General features: G+C 40.4%; 1 protein-coding gene across 8 annotated transcripts in view; it reads right to left on the bottom strand.

Moving 5' to 3' along the window:
• ANKRD44 (ankyrin repeat domain 44) overlaps window positions 1–17,667 on the bottom strand; it is a 320,050-nt gene that overhangs the window by 111,665 nt on the left and 190,718 nt on the right. For all 8 annotated transcript variants that reach the window (XM_067741110.1, XM_067741112.1, XM_067741115.1 and 5 more), the window contains exons 5-9: window positions 14,492–14,692; window positions 14,042–14,129; window positions 11,448–11,590; window positions 10,210–10,422; window positions 2,413–2,491 (exon numbers count right to left, since the gene is read on the bottom strand). In XM_067741110.1, coding sequence (XP_067597211.1) covers window positions 2,413–2,491; window positions 10,210–10,422; window positions 11,448–11,590; window positions 14,042–14,129; window positions 14,492–14,692 — 724 coding nt within the window. The remainder of the gene's footprint in view (window positions 1–2,412; window positions 2,492–10,209; window positions 10,423–11,447; window positions 11,591–14,041; window positions 14,130–14,491; window positions 14,693–17,667) is intronic.

Here is a 17,667-nt window from a genome sequence, read left to right as displayed (position 1 = left end):
GGCTCCGGATGCGCAGGCTCAGCGGCCATGGCTCACGGGCCCAGCCGCTCCGCGGCATGTGGGATCCTCCCGGAACGGGGCACGAACCCGTGTCCCCCGCATCGGCAGGCGGACTCTCAACCACTGCACCACCAGGGAAGCCCCAGGGCATTTTTTTAAAAAAGTCAAATGGAAGAACTCCCAGTTCTCACATCTGCAATGAATGCAAAGAACTGTCGGCTGAGAGAAGAGAATGCCAAATCATCCTTTTACAGGGATAAATAACTCTGCCAAATGCAAGCAACTCTTAGGGTAAATAGAATTCAAGTTAAAAACCATTTTAACCTGTCATTGTTCATACAGAGAAGAGTGGTTGAGAGTTCAGTCTCCAGCGTTAGACTTCCTGGGTTCTAATCTCTGTTCCTCAACATACATGCCATGTATCCCAGCAGAAGTGACAACCTCTCTGCCTCAGTTTCCCTATCTTGGAAATGGAGATAATAATAGCACCTCTTTCTCATGGGGTGGTTGGAAGGATTTATGTGGCGTGCTTAGCCAAGTGCCTGGCACAATGTGAAGAACACTCAACCAATGTTAGCTTTATCGTTATACATAAGTTATGTATTATAGCCAGTATATCCTCAGCATTATAGGACCCAGGATCCCACTCAACCCACAAGCAAGATGCCAGGCCAGCCAAGAATGAGATAGGCTCTGAGACCAGCTCCTTGATCACAGAGGACAAGACATCAGGTCTCTTTCAGGGGTCATCCCAACTCAAAAGTCTAGCAAGAATGTCCAGAGAGGGCATGGAAGTCTTCAAGTCCACAGGGATGGTTTTTAGAGAGGTCAAAGCAGCCAGCAGCACCCCCAAGACTGTTGTAAGCACACTAGCATGACACGGGTCTGGCCCGCGGGGATGGACCTGTAGGAAGGCAGTGCTTACAAGGTGAAAAACTGCTCTTTCTCTGATCTGGTCACTAGTGCTTGAAACTATTCTAACAGGGAACAATGCTTTTTAATGCCACAGAGCTAAGCCCTGGTGATGATGTTCACATTAAATTTTTAAAAATGGATACCAAATAACTCCCTAGTTTTGTTTAGTTTTAAGGCAGTGGACACTGTTTCTGAAAAACAGTTGAGAAATACAGTGGGATGAGGAAAGCGTGCAGAGGAGAGATGCTAGGGTCCCTCCCCACCTCCCCTTTACTTCAAGCAAAACAAAACAATTAAAGTGGCCTTTCAATAAAGTAAATGACAAAGGCATATCATATATTTCAAACTAGAATTAATGGGTGTTGTGCAGTTCATTTTCATTTACCTGCATTTGTTCACTGGAAATTTGTTGCGATTTCTTTTCTTCTACAGTTTCACTGAAGTGCTTATGAATTTCCTGTGCTTTGCTGCAGGTATTTTGCTTCCTCAGCATAATTTCCCTGGCTGGTCTTCCATCCAAATGTCAAATGACTTTTTAGTTTTACGACTTCAGTGCCTAAGACATAACTTAGTACCACTGACAATTCAAGTGTATGTCATCCAGTATTCTTACAGATGAGAAAAAGATAGGTCTAAAAAAACTGACTAATGCCAGAATTTTGAGAACTAGAAATGTGGGTCAACTAAAGATAGTTTAGGAACTGCTGGCTTCACCTGGAATGTCAGCATAAAATCTGAACTAAACCTGTTTCTTTAAAATTGTCTTTAACATTTGCTAAAAGAAGAGAAGTTGCGTTGTCAGAGTCAATCCACTCACAGATTCTGGCCATGACCCTCTAATAGTAACGTGAACCATGCTGTGAAGTGACACTCCCTAGTACTTTGGTTGCAGAGACAACCCAATGGTTCAAACACACCTTTATTGTAAGCCTGGGAAATTACTAGATTATGTGATTTTCCAAGGTCTCTATCAAGCCTGTGATTTTATGATCCTTTATATCATGTACGTACCCATTTTTCCTCTGAGTCACTCATTTTTCTTACCTTTTGCCCAAGTAGCTTAACGAGTTTTAACTTATGGAACTATGGCGAATTCAAAAATTTTTAAATAATTCAGATTTGCTGCTAGAAAATGTCTGATACTTATTTTTATTAGTTTCAGAGTGAAAAATGCAGGATCTTGAGCCTATATAAGTAGATCATTTCCAGTTTCAAAACTCACATGTTCTTTGACTGACTGGGAATTGACTGTGAAACTTAGTGGCTCTACGTCCTCACTCTTATTTATTTATTTATTTTTTTATGTGCTCACTCTTAAGTGAATTGGTGATGACGTGTCTAAGAGCTTTTAGCAAAGTTCATCAAAGGACAGTATAAATCCAAGCTTAATAAACTCTAAAACGGAGCATCATATTTCACATTCAAATGACGGACAACCAAACTCAGTCACATCAGGAAACTGTTCCAGTAATGACACTGCAGAAGAATCTCACATACCATTCTGAATGAGGGTTTGTGACCGTGTGAACCTTCCATGGACAGCTGTCATGTGCAGAGGACTTTTACCATCTTTACTCTAAAAAATGAGAGAGAGAGAAACAATGGGCCAGTGACATCAATCTGAAACATTCCTATGGACATTGCCAGCAATGCTCAATAAAGTGTATGTGATATCGCAAGTTATTGCCTAACTTCACATTTTTTTTATTGAAGTATTTACAATGTTGTGTTAGTTTCAGGTATTCAGCAAAGTGATTCAATTATACATATATATATTCTTTTTCAGATTCATTTCCATTATAGGTTATTGCAAAATACTGAATATAGTTCCCTGTGCTATACAGTAGGTCCTGTTATTTATCTATAACATCACATTTTAAAGAAGCTTCGAGACGTGGAAATTATTCAGAGAAGAAATGGGAAATTTTTAGTTACACGGACAATTTTTAAACTACCCTGGTTTAAACTGAGGAAATCATCCAAAACATTTTTTCATCTCCTGTGATCTACTGGTGAAGGTTTCCTTCAAGGAGTTTTCTTTTTCAACTTTTAAAAAAAATTGAAGTATAGTTAATTTACAATGTTGCGTTAGTTTCTAGTGTATAGCAAAGTGACTCAGTTATACATATATAGTATATACTATTTTTCATATTCTTTTCCATTATACAGTATAATGGATAGTATATGTATGGTTTATTACAGTGTTTTTTTCACCTTTTGTCTATAGTACATGAAAAAAAGACAAATGATGTATTAACTTGTTTGGCCCTGTTTGACCTGAAGATGACTAAATTGCTATAAATCACTGCAACTCTCAAAATTGACCTGAAATCCTCCACCATTCTCTACATTCTAATTCTACAGAGCAACACCACTTTCGATTATTCCAAAAGAGAAACATTTGCTTCACTTAACTCATTAGAAATCATAGGATTAAGATATGTAAATTGCCATGTTAATGATTATCTGGAAATATGTGCTGAATTTATACATCTCTTTATTATTCAAGATATAAATGATGGCATTCTCTCTCACAGATTAAGCCAAAGATGAAAAATGTACAGAATCCATACATTAGTCATCATTACACCAAAGTCCTACACATTTGATTAAGAAATAATCATTTACAGAATTTCTTCTAAAAATAGTGATATCCAAACAAAAATATTACTGTTATTTTAGACCCAAAGTATCCCCAACTGAGAGACTATATTATGTATTCTTTCATTCAGATATTATTTAAAAAAGAAAAGAAAATAAAGAAATTTATGGAACTATTCTTTTTCTAAGTCTCAGAAGAAACGTTTCCCTAAGCCTGAGGTTAAAATATGAGATTTCAAAAACACAAGTTCATTTTTGTGATGAAATTCAAATACGTGTGCTTTAAAATGATTCTTTCAAAAACTCTACAATGGAAAACAAATAATCACTTAAATATTTCTCAGAGTGAACCACAGACTCCTGCATCTGAATCACCCAGGATTCTTGTTAGAGATGTGAATTCTGTGCCCTAACCCAGACCTAAACTGAATCAGAATTGATTTCATTTCTAACTTTCACAGCACATTAAAGTTTAGGAGCCACTGGAATGGCTTATGAAACAGCAAGGTTTAACAGAAGAATATTTATTATATCCTATAAGTCTATTCCTTAGACTTAAGAAAGGAACTATGCACAATCTGTGCCAAGGGAAGAGTTAGTCAGAGTGGTAACTGCATGTTGAGTGAAGTAAATAATCATTATAGTGAAAGGTTCTCAGGCTGATGGAGAAAAAAATAGGATTTTTTCTCCATCTTAATCTTGTATGATTATAACCTGAATTAGAAAAGATTGAGAAAGGAAAGGAAGATGGAAGTAAGCTTGAAGCTTTACTGAAATTACGTCTTTAGGGAAAAGGAGAATTAGTCAAGAAAATGAGGATATGATGCCATCAGCAATCATAAGATATGATGGAGAAGAGCTCCTAAAAGCTTTCTGATTCCAGGGCCTGGGTCTTAGCTGGGATAAATGCAGACAATTCAAAAGACTAAAAAGTCTGGGAACCACTTAGGAATAAGGAGTTAAGACATACTCCCTCCAACAAAAATGTGATGACAGCCCAAGGCTCTTAAGGAGAGAGAAAACAGAAATTGCAGAGCTGACATTCATTTGTCCCTAGATGGTGCTATTTCTTTAAATTTTGCTCCAGTATTTTCTCTTAAATTTAAGATGAAAACATAACTTACTAGCATTTAGTTAAATATATATAAAGCTGTAAATATTTCAGCATTTAGATAATATCTTTATAAATACTTAACCAAGCACTTTTCCATGCCTGGAAAAGAGCTTAAAGGCTAGGAGTAACCACCAACCTGGTGGTCACTAACTAAATTGCAGCCAGAGAGCCAAAGCAGACGTCACCAGTTTCTACAGTATATAGTTTACAAAGCTGGTCCCATTTCAAGGACAGTAAACACCATACCCTTTTCCTCCCTTGGAGTGCTTGTGCTTTTGGTAAAGGGACAAACAGACATGACCAAAGTTAGGTTAAATGAAAAGGATGGCAATATGGTCAATGGTGATGCCTGCTTCAGATCTACCCTTGCAGATCTTTGCCTGAGTTCACATGTCACTGAAGACAGACCTTAGCTGACTTTTTTTTTTCTCACTGGGATACGGGTGGCAGGAGGTCGGGAATTGGGGACAGGAAGCATTAAGGGTATCATAGCAGTCATTTTTGGGCAGCTTTGTTTATATGGTATAGGTGTAAAGGGAACTCATTTCAAAAAGCCATTGAAAACCAATGAAGGTCAAAAGACTAGTACTTTTTATTTAGCCTTTACAAGTTAGAACTCAGAATATTCAGGTTGAGACTGAGGATCCTACTGAGTTTCACTGTCTGCCTGAGAAATTTTTCACATGGGGGTGGGGTCGGGTGGCAGGGAACTTGCCATTGCTGCTGCTGGCCCTAGAACTTCAGATACCAAACATCCCCTGAATGCTCAAAGGAGAAGAAATGATCAGTTCTCCCACTTATTCAAAGCTTTGCTTTCAGAAGAACTTCTTCATTTCTAGCCTCCTCCCAATTTCTAGGTGCATTCTCCCAGAGCAGATTCAGGGCTTGGAAAATTTTGTGACCTTGAGAACTTGCTTAATAGCTCTCCTATTGACTTACGGTTCAGCCATAGTCATGAAAGAAAACCAGTGAGGACGAAGAATATTTTATGACAAATATTAGTATTCTTTCAGGGCAGAATTCACCATCATCCAAGGAAGATTAATCCTTGAATTAATGAAGCGTTTCCATTCTCAGAAATCCATTCATTCTTTTCTTCCACTTCTAATGCTTTCTTTCCTCCTCCTCCCATAAACCTTCTCTAAACTTAAATACACAGTTACTCCCCAGGAAGGTGAAGGCACTGTGTTCTCTGTGGCACAGTGCCCCCTGGCGCCACAAAGCTCAGTGGCTCTGGTGGAGGGCAATAAAGTCTCTATAAAATAAATATAGCCAGAAACCCCAAAGGGCTTCCTAATTCAATGGAAAAGCAATCTAATACCCTGGTGTGCAAAAAGCCATATACAGTCTAATTTTTTTAATGCTTCTGAAGGCTGGAGATGGCACGTGGTTGGCTCAGACATTCACCCCCCTCCTTTCCTCATTTCCTCTCTTAAGATCCAAGGGCCATGTCGCTATTACTGCTTACTCTTGCCTATTCCAGTTTCATCTTCAACCTCTGCAATGCAATTATAGAATATAACTTGGTCCTGGTACATACAAAGAAGGGAGCTGGTCCACTTCAGTAAATGTGTGATGGGCTTCAGTTCCAGTCTCTTAGGGTTAAGTGATCTAAAGGGCCCGTGCACAGAAAAGAACTGAGACCACAGGCAGGCGGAATGTTAGGTAGGCAATGGTAATTTCTGAATCTATCTTTCTAAGTCATATCCAGCATGGCCACGTGTTTACTGTCTTCTTTAATGCTTAGTTTGAGCGCTTCCAAAAAGAGCCTTGAGATGCTACAAAAATTACAACGTGGTCTCTGATGGAGAAGGGAAATTATTTCATATTTCCTCATGCTCTTCCTATTTGCAAAAAAAGAGTAAACTTTCAACAGATTATTGTATTAAGTATTGTGTCTCTATTATTTTATAATAACTAAACTTTGTGATATCACAATATTCGAAATCAAGGACAGGGCCATGGTCAATCTAAGCAAAATGAGGGACTGAAAAATGCATGCAGGACACATAACCTTCCTCCCCTCTCCATCATCTTGCAATTTCTCATGAAGATGTCACTTTCTGTGTTTTGTGAGGACAGAGGAAAACAAAGTGAACACGTGAGTAGGTATTGGCTACATTTCAATCTGCTATTTTCTTCTAACTTTGGAAAATCTAAACAAATACAAATTGTCTTGCAATCTACAAACACTTTCAAAATCCAAGGGCAATGTGGTGCAGAGAGATAACAACCTCCAGTCAGACCGAATGGCTCCACGGAAATGTTAGATGATCCATGCATCCAGAGTTAACTCATAAAGATTCAAGAGAATTAGGATGCAGCTAGAGTAGATGGGGAGACTGAGGGAGAAGCCTAGATTGGATTCAAAATCCCATTTACACAGATTAGGTAATACGTAAACCCAAGTCTCAGACTTTTTTTAATGGTGCTTCTTATACTCTATTGATGATTAGCAGTCTACAGGAAAAAATTAACTATTAAAATTAAGTAGCTATGCTTTCCATGTCCATTTTGTGGGGGAGAAGAGAAGGCTGCCATAAACCAAGGCACCATACCTAGTTGAAGCCTCTTATCCGATCTGAACTGGCTGCTAGTCAGTTACCTGGGAGAAGTAGGTAGGTATACCAGAAAGTGGCCTTCTAACCTCAGTATCGGGCACACTGAAAGCATCAGTTGGCATGTTTTACAGAGGAAATGGAAAGCATCAGATAACCCCGTGAATTAATTAAGGTTGGTAAATAGAGATACTTTATCTAACTTCAATAATGTTCCTTCCTTTAGAGGATCCACAGGATGTCCCTCAGACATTAGGATGGCAAGAGAAGTGTCACAAGTCTTGGGGACACTGACGGTTAAGCCACCTGTTTGCCTCCTGTCCTCTACCACCCTCCTCTTAGACTCTAACCCCACATGTTGGCTCTTTCCCCACCTCGGTTGCTTTGTTGCCCCTAAAGACCTTCATCCTACCTCCACGTAGGACCTTGGATGGGGTCCCCTTACAAGATCTGGAACTCTGAAATTCTCTTCAGCTAGTTTACTTTTTCATTTCTGCCTGCTTTCTACCTTCATGAAGACACTCCATCCCCTTCGTTTCCTTCCTATCTTCCCTAACTTGTTTTTTTTTTTTTTTTTTTTTTTGCGGTATGCGGGCCTCTCACTGTTGTGGCCTCTCCCGTTGCGGAGCACAGGCTCCGGACGCACAGGCTCAGCGGCCATGGCTCACGGGCCCAGCCGCTCCGCTGCATGTGGGATCTTCCCGGACCGGGGCACAAACCCATGTCCCCTGCATCAGCAGGCGGACTCTCAACCACTGTGCCACCAGGGAAGCCCAGATTTCAATTCTTATACTCATCTTTATCTCCTCCATCTCTTGTCCAACGAAATCCCAGAGATTTCCTTTCTGCAAAGCCTCTCCCTCCGTTGGCTGTCCCCATCCACCTGTCCTCATTACCTCTTATCCAGACCCATTTCATTGACTTCCAGTTATCTTCTACTTGTCCCCTCCCTAGGTCCACTATATCTGAAATTTTTTTTTTAATAAAAATGAAAATAGCTTTTCTTTTTCTTTTGGATATAAAAGTAACACATACTTCTGGAATCACAATAAGAAGATTAAAACAAATATATTGAAAAGCAACTAAAAATCCAAATCATAATTTTGCCTCACTGGAGTGATAACTGTTGCTAGGATACTGATGTAGATTCCAGATATTTTTCTCTTTCTATGCACATACATAGACACATACTTTTTGAAATTATAAAACTGGATCATATTTACTTATTGCATTTTAATTTTTCATTGATTACACTGGGCATTGCTAGTCTTTTTGATACTTGCCAATTTTAAAGGCAAATATTAATGTATTAGTATTATAAACGTATTAGTTTGCATTTCTCTAATGACTAGTAATACTGAATATCTTTTCATAAGTTTAATGGATATTGTATTCTCTCTCTTGTGATCTGCATTTGCCCATATTTTCTAGTAGACTATCATACTTTTTCTTATTGATTTTTACGAGCTCTTACATATTAAATATGTTAACTCCTTGCTTATATGTATATTGCAGAAAAATTTCCAAGTTGCTCCCCTTTCAATTTTATGTTAAGGTTTTTGTTTTTGTCTTTTTTGTTGTTTTGTTTTGTTATATAAAAGTTTAAAAATTTTATGTAGTCATATATACATTTTTTTCTTTATGTTTTCTGTCTCTGGTTTTCTGTGGCCAGATTACCATTTCTAATGCTCAGTTCTTATCATGTGGCCTCTATAATGATTAGCGGACCCACACCCTATAGAGGCCCCAACTCCTTGGGCAGTAGATAAGTGCTCATTCTTGGTCAGGTCACATTTCAGCTTGCTCCTGGCTCCTTTCTTTCATATGATTTGTACTCCAATCACAATAAATCGCTATTCTGAGTTTGTCTCATATTTCCCCACTATTATAAATTAAATGAAAAAATATAAAAGGACTTTAATAGTGAATAGAGGAGATCATTAAAATAGACTGATCCAATATTCTTGAAATTAAACCTTGGAAATAACAATTTTTCAAAAGCAGAGACAGAATACACTGGGACCTTGCTTTACAATTCCTGTGTGCTTGGGAGAAGGGAAGCTGAGGATGCGAACAAGGTCACTTGGTATAAATCAGGATATTGTGCTACAATCTAAATGCATCCAAGTGATGTAACCTGGATCATGAAGGCTACCTGCAAAAGTTCCTCTTGGTTATCTGTTACAGTGAGCAGACTGGTTACCTAAAGTTTACCTGTCGAGACCTCTCAACTCCTTTGCTTGCCATTCTATGGATCTGGAATGTCCTCTCTCAAATTCTCTCTATCCCTCCTCATCTCAACTGATATCAATCTTCAGCTCAGAAGCAATCTCTAGTTTTGATGCCCAAGCAAAAAGCAAGTCAATACTTACTTCTTATAATCTGCAGCACTTTATTAATTTCTCACGCCACTCATGACACTCTCTCTTGTCCCATGATTATCTGAGTACATCATCTCCTTGCCATATCATAAGTCCCTTGAGGGCACCTTGGAGTATACACCCAGTACCAAACAGAGGGCACTAGGTAGTCCTCAGTAAGTTTGCTGAGTAAAGGAATTACCATTAAAACCAGATTAATATCATATACTTGAAGTCACTATCTGGGGTTTACTCCAGGAAACCATTTGAGAAACTCCTTGGAGGGCTTTGCGGGTTGGAAACAGACCTGAGATCGTTAGGTTAGGCTTCCTTTTCATGCTCAGCATCTCTGCCCCATCAGCTCAACATTCACCTCAGTATTAGAATCTCGGCCAAGTCCACATCCCTGAGACCCAGTATTTGCTCCCATATATTCACTAAGCTACCGAGGGCACGTGGCTAGAACCTCAGTGTCATCCACTGGTACCACCACTGTTGCAGAAGTTTCCACATCACGACAATATAGGATAGGTCCGCAAGAATCAGGACGCTTAGAGTTACAATTCACTAATTGTAATTTACAGCAGGTGAGTTTGCTCAAACAGAGGCTCAACGCAAAGGTACTTCACACTGAGAGAGGGAGACTGAGAGAGAGTCATACCTGAATGTTAACATCCGCCCCGTTGTTTACTAATAGTTCAAGACACAAAGCACCGTGTGTGGAGGCAGCAGCAAAATGCAACGGGGTGAACCCGCTGGTATTGGGCTGGTTCACATTAGCACCGTAGTCGGTCAGCTCGTTGACTACAGCATCCTGCCCGTTGTAGCAGGCCAGGTGGAGGGCCGTGTTTCCATACACGTTGATTTCATCAATCTGCAAATGAGTCCAACATGGGCGATTAAAAGCACTGAAGCCAATTTACTCCATTTCCCACCAAAAGCCTACCGGCCGTGCTGGAGAAAGGAAATACCCATCTGTCAGTGTGATCATTCAGAGCTTACTCTTGCCCCAGTGTGGTCATCCTGGGAAGGCTTCTCACGCAGAGGTAAAGCTCAGCAAAACGTGAAAGTGACAATAAGTGAGCTGGGAGGAAGAGTGAGAGGTTTCCACTTGTGGCAAGATATCTTTCAGCTAGGGAAGGGACAAAAAGGGAGAGGCAAAGCTGCCTCAAAACGCCAGAGGAGAACTGAATCGGGGGAGCAAGAAACGAGCCCGGATCTCAACAGCGAACAGAAGAGGAAAGGGTGGGAGGTGCTCAGGGAGCTGCTGGGGGGCCTGAACTCAGAACCCGCTCTGCTGACACCTCAAGAGGCCACATTCTGGTGGCTGGGCTGTGGAGCTGCCCTGGTCATTTAGCTCCCAGCTCCCTCTTGCTCTCCCAGACCTGCCCTGACTGCTGTTATCACCATCTCACTATCGCAGCTCGCTTTTCCTTTCCTCCGGGACAGCCTCACTACTGCTCCCACCCTGCTACCTAAGAAGAAGGGGGTGAGGTCTACTTCTCCAGCTCAGCATGTTTGTCATTCATTTCTGCTTGGAAGCCACGATTTAGAAGGCTAGGTTCTAAAGGTGGGATGATGAAACCTCGCCAGTCTTTTAAAAATGACTGGTGGATATGTATCCCAGATGTTAAAATATTTCTCTATGTTGATACAGAAAGTTAGTCTGTTTCTGGCTTTCTACGACTTAGCATATGCCCCATTGCCCTTCATCAGTTGCCCATGTAAACTCAAAAGAGACAGGATGGTAAGAAATGAGGGTTGTTTTTTTTTTTCCCTCTTGAATTAAAATGCAAACAGGATTTAATTTCAGAAAACCCACAAAGACACAGGATTTAATTTCCGAACAACAGAAAACCCACAAATGCACCATGGGGTGATGCCTGAATCATAGCTCACCTCCACCCCCAGATTCAGGAGATGCTTGACAACGCTGATCTGCCCATTGGAGGCCGCGGCATGCAGGGGCGTGTAGCCCTTCTTATCCTTACACGTCACTTCCGCGCCGTGGTTAACGAGCAAAGCCACAACGTCCAGGTGGCCTGTAGAAACAAAGCAGCAGAAAACATCGTTAACCTTTATAGGACAATTTGACAATTCATTCCACCTGAATTATCACCACCAGCTTTTATTGCCGCCAGCATCTTGCTAAGCTGTTTATAAAAAGCTGCTTCATGGCAAATATCCAACAAATATTTAGGGAGTACGTACTATGTGTCAGGCATCATGTAAGTGCTGTGGGAAGAAAGAAGATGATTCACATGTGAGGCTTCTCTTTAAGGAGATCGATGCCTGTTTACAAATAAATAATGTGGAGGTCCTGCCAATATGTCAGAACCAGAGACTAAAAAAAACTTCACGTCAAATGAAAGCAATGCTTTTGAAACCAATTGCCATTCTTCACTGAAAAGTCTAACAATGACAATTTGGTTTGGAAAAACTAATGAAAGAAAAAAAGATCAATTAATCAGAACAACTCCAGATTACTGTTAAATCATATGCAACTGCTGCTGTTTGACCCTTTTCTGGGCCCACAAAAATGGCAACTTCATATGGTTCAACTTCAAGTTCTCATGAGTTGCTGGCTAAACTGAACACCCTTCTAGTTTCAACTCCTGTTGGCATATTTTCTAGAATATCTTCCTTTGTTCTCTATCTTGCTACATATACAACAATAAATGTATCTGACCTTTATTTCCTGACTAAAGATTGTTCGATGCTTAGAACAATGCTTAGAACAATGCTTAGATCACTGCTCTAAACATTGTTGATAACTGAAGGGTAGAAGATGAGTACTGGCTCCAGGGCCTAAAGTGTGTGTGTGTGTGTGTGTGTGTGTGTGTGTGTGTGTGTGTGTACAAAAGAGACAGAGTTTTGTCTTGGCTAGTTTTATGAAGACTTATGTACAGAAAAAAACTATTTTGAATTACTGGTGCTGCTATCTTAAGTTCTTTGCCCTGGTTTTGTCCATTAGTCCCTAAAGATAGTCATCTGTATATGTTTTCCTACATGTATCCCGATGACACACAAAAATGTAACTTTACTGCTTTAAAGCAATTCTACACATATGTTTTAGCCATGTATCAGCAAAGAACAAACGTGAAACTCCAGGTTCTTTGTGTCCCACGTCACACTAGCTTAGTGTGTGCTCTGCCTAAACATCATGGGGCAAACGCTCACTGGCTCCAGTCCCGCAGGGACCATGCAGACATCTAACCTGCTTCAAACAACTCGAAAGTCCATGTCGCCTTGTAAAAAAGGATAATGCGTGCAAAATCTTAAGATTCTGTTTTTTCAAGTCCAATAATTCATTCAGGCCTATCTATAGCCACAGAATTTATTTCATCCCTGCCCGAACCCATTCTCTTTTTTCTCCCCACAATTAACATTATTATTTTTTATGATAATAAAAGGTCCGTAGGCTTATTAAAAAGGATTCAGAAAAGGCAAAAAGGTGTTAAAAGGAAACCAAAATCATCCACAATCCCTTGAGATACTCAGTTAATAACTTCAGTGTTTAATACAACCCAGGTTGTTTTCATTTTATAGATATTTTTAACAAAAATGAGGATTGTATTATTCATACTGTATTATGATCTGTTTTCACTTAACATATCACAGAATCTTTCTATGTTAAGAAAATACTAATGATATCATCACTGTAGTTACTGCATAGTGTCCCACTGTGTAGATCTTTCACAATCTCCTGTGTTGTGATGGGCAGTCAGGGTGTTTATAACTTGGTGCTGATAGAATCCTGCTTTTCTGCTTTTCCAACTGCAGGATGTTCTCCAATTAGAAACACAAAGGAAGGATCTTAGTTCTTTTAGTTCTTCATTTCCCAAGAGTCAACACTGAGAATAAACTCTATGAGGGCTCTCATTTGTCAGTGGTACTAGTGCCAACAAAAGTGAAGAGGAAAAGCATAGAAATGTAATGTCTTCCTTTGTCTTCCGCACCCGAGCTGGCAGGAACAGGGAGCAAGCCCCAGCTCTGTCGGCAGTGCAGTAGCAAAGTCACCCACAGTGACTCTGGGCACCTCCACCTACACGACAGTCAGGGTGTTGTCCTTTATTCCTTCCTTTTTGTTTCTTTCGGGAATATTTATAAATAAAAAGACAAATGAAATTTACATCCTTGCTTTGCTAGCCCGTCCTTCTTTCTCTTTAAACACCTTATTTTGCTGCCATAACAAGTTAAAATAAGCACAATTTGTGCCGCTTTCCAATCCAGATTGAAACACATTCAATGAAGGCCATGCCATGATTCATCCCTCCTGCTCTTTGTAGGATAAATAAATCTCTGACAAAGCAACTGCCCAATTAGAGTGCTCTGTGCATGCCAGTACAAGGACCGAATCTTAATTCAACTGAATCCCAAGCTTGAAAAGAAGTCAGGCTCGCCCAGGAGAAAACCTGCGTGGTCAGTGAGAAACCCGGGGCTTTTTTAGTTCAAGTTATCTGCACTTTGCTCTCTATTCATGGAATCCTTACCCATATAAGCTGCCCAGTGCAGAGCACGCCGGTCCTTCTTGTCAAACGCATTGATGTTTGCCCCTTTGGCCAAGAGTAAATTAACCATCTGAAAGATAACCGACAGTGAAATCAAGCGTATACTCTGTAATGGTGAGGGGTCCTCACCCTCAGCAGGTGATGTGAGCCAAATTAATGTCCAATCTAAAGGCAGGTCAGAGATCTGAAGTTCAAAGTAGGAAGACACCACGGCCAACCTGCGGCATGTGTGTCAGAGGGAAACACTGAGGTGTCGGCTACTTTTTCAATTCATTGTGGCTCTAAATTTAAGAACAGGTACAGTTGCCTAAGGTTTGGTGTACAAATATTATTGTCACATTATCTAAAAGCCTCAGCAATGAGATTAGTTTCCCCATGGGGCTAAGAGGGTCTGTGGGGAGGATTCTTGCTCTCAATGATGAGGACATTGACCTCCACATGGCCATTCAGAGCGGCGTGGTGCAAGGCTGTGCGTCCCCCTCGGTCAGAGACATTGACGCTGCTCAGCAGGGGAATGATGACTTCTGCACACTTGACAGCCTTATTGGCTGCTGCCACGTGGAGCGGGGTCTGCCAGTTCTTGTCCCTCGCATTGACGTCAGCCGAGTGCTTAATCAACACTTGCACTGCTTCCTACAACAAAAGCAGAATTTGCAGGGGTCACTGACACACACTCAGTCAATCCTTATTGCGTATAAGATGCTTCACCAGACCCTGGAACTACAGAAAGGGAAAGGCTCCCTTTCTGGCTCATGACAGGCTGGCTCATGACATATATTCTTCTGAGACAAGCAAGGTCATACGGGATGAAGATGAAAAGAGTGGCACAGATTAAAACAGATTCACTCTCCCTTTCTCTGTTAGGCCAAGAGCCCTGGCAAAACTCCAAAACCAAATAAACTTCCAAGGGTAAGGTTTCCTTACGAAATATAAGGTATCTTTAGGCCAAACGAGAGCACTCATGTGCAAGTGTGCACAGCAGGTTACAACAGCCATAGACCAAAGGGCCCCCAAAGATCCCTCAAGGTTAGCCATATTGGTCAGTAAGCCTCCATCTTCCAAAGCCAAAGGCCCCAAAGCTCTCCAGACATTCTTGGATCAATTTATAAATCTTTGGTTCTCTTGGTCAAATCTCAACCCTCCCTGTGTGATCAATAAGCAGTCAAGGGTAGAGGATGTCTATTACCACCATCAACTTGAAGTTACGAAATTGTTCCTTCTTTCCCCAATCTTTTCTATGTTAAAATGAGACTGTTTTTCGCTATTGAGTCCCTTCACCCTTCCTGAGCCTCCCACTTTTGATTTTCCTTCTATTGACCTAATCATCTTATTAGCCTCTTGAACTATAACTCCCCACCTTGGCTGTGCAATGGAATCACCTGGGGAGCTCTTAAAAATACGCATGACGGTTCTGTATTGATTCTAACTGGCCTCAGAATGTCTGTAAAGCTCCCTGGGGACTCTGTTATGCAGCCAGGATTGAGGACACTCTTCTCTTTAGTCAAGTAAAGGACATAGCTTCTCTCGAGAGAAGGGAACGCTGTCGGTTGTTTCTCTTTATGTCTAGAGACATCCCTGAGACCAGTTGGATGTCCCTGGCTCCTTTATGGACACCTTGTCAATGTGGCATCAACAGACCAATGAAAGGCATTAGTACCACATTCCTGCCACCCTTCATGGACAAAGAACTTACCTGTGTCCACCTTAATCCCCAAAGACCTGGGCTGTCTATCAACTTTATCATGCAGGTATATGAAGAATCGCAAAAAAGTAGATGATTTGAACTCTCAGAATTAACATTTTAACCAGGGACATAAAGGATGAAATAAAAAAAATGTTCCATGAATCAGTAGTGGCAACATATTGAGATGAATGGCTAACTTGAACAGTAGAATGAGAGCAAAAAGAAGTTAACTTTGCAAATTAGAGAATACACTTTAAGAAAACAATGGGGCTCCATTTAGATGCTATAAATAAAGGGCAATAAACTGACAGGATCCAAGCAAACAATCAATTTGTTAAGATTACCAAAAAGGAAAAAAAAAAGATATATGCCACCCATCCTCAGCACAACTGATGATAATGACTATTAAATAGTGCTTGAGCCCATTTTAGAGTGAAACATGTGTACACGTATTATTAATGCTCGCTTACTATGTAAAAAACACTGTTAGAACTATGGAAGATTGAAGGAAACATTAGTCAGGCTCTATCCTAAAAACTAGGTGGGTGAACAAAAAAGAAAAGAAAAGAAAATCTAGATCACAATATAAGCATTAAGATTTAAATAAGAGAAAAATAATATTTTTATCAACTTTCATATCATAAATTATGCAGTTTATGTAGATGTGCAGTCAATTGTGATACGGGAAGAAAATATTGGAACCTCCATTTATATTTTATTTCTTTAAAAAGGAAAGCATTTAAGCTGGTATTTAACTTCTGGATTGGCGTCCTGCCCTCAGTCAGCTCCATGGAAGATCCTGCCTCAGTGTTGGAGATGCCCTCAGGGAGGGGTGGGGCTTCCACAGTGCTGGGGGGGCGGGGCTTGCCCTCTCCATTCATTCACTTTGAGTGCACTGAAATACAGAATGATGGCCTGCCGAGTCCATTTACAGATTGTAATACATACCCTTAACCTAAAAACACGCTAAAATGGACAAGATTTATGCAAGGAACCCACAGATTAAAGATAATAATAATACTAATGCAAGCATAAATGATGTGAAAGTCACAGAGCTGACACCTCTACTCCTCGTAAAAGCTTTCTATCACCTACATTACAAGGTAAAAGTAATGACAAATTTAATCAGATCTGACAAGAGCTTGGCAAAAACAGAGAAATCATCAAAAGTCTATTATCTAGGGCTCCCCTGGTGGTACAGTGGTTAAGAATCCGCCTGCCAGTGCAGGGGACACAGGTTCGAGCCCTGGTCTGGGAAGACCCCACATGCCATGGAGCAACTAAACCCGTGCGCCACAACTACTGAGCCTGCACTCTAGAGCCCATGAGCTACAACTACTGAGCCCACGTACTGCAATTACCGAAGCCCATGCGCCTAGAGCCCATACACCCCAACAAGGGAAGCCACTGCAATGAGAAGCCCACGCACGGCAAGGAAGAGTAGCCCCTGCTCGCCGCAACTAGAGAAAGCCCGTGTGCAGCAACGAAGGCCCAACGCAGCCAAAAATAAACAAATAAATTTATATATAAAACAAAAGTCTATTATCTATATGGTTATTTAAGACTAGGACAAATGAAAAGCCTCACTTTAACATTTCACCTGTGCCTTGAAATATTATCTAATGATAGTAGTTCTTATATATAATTTATAAATAAATGAGACGCATATTCTGGAGATGCATGCTAAAAACGTTTTGCAGATACGTGGCCAAAAGATGGAGATAACCATCTCAAAAGCAGTACTATAAAAAACGGTATATATCCTTTTCACACATTCACAGCAAAATAACAATACATACTGTCTCTTTAATACCTTTGCTTTGTATATTATTTTACTGTACTTGTACAGATTCTTGCTTTGCATTAAATATTATGTAAATTCAGGATAGACTAACAAAACAGAAAATGTACAGGAACATTTCAC

This window comes from Pseudorca crassidens, chromosome 6, assembly GCF_039906515.1.
Source record: "Pseudorca crassidens isolate mPseCra1 chromosome 6, mPseCra1.hap1, whole genome shotgun sequence".
Lineage (NCBI taxonomy): Eukaryota > Metazoa > Chordata > Mammalia > Artiodactyla > Delphinidae > Pseudorca > Pseudorca crassidens.
This window is presented reverse-complemented; position numbering and strand designations above follow the sequence as displayed.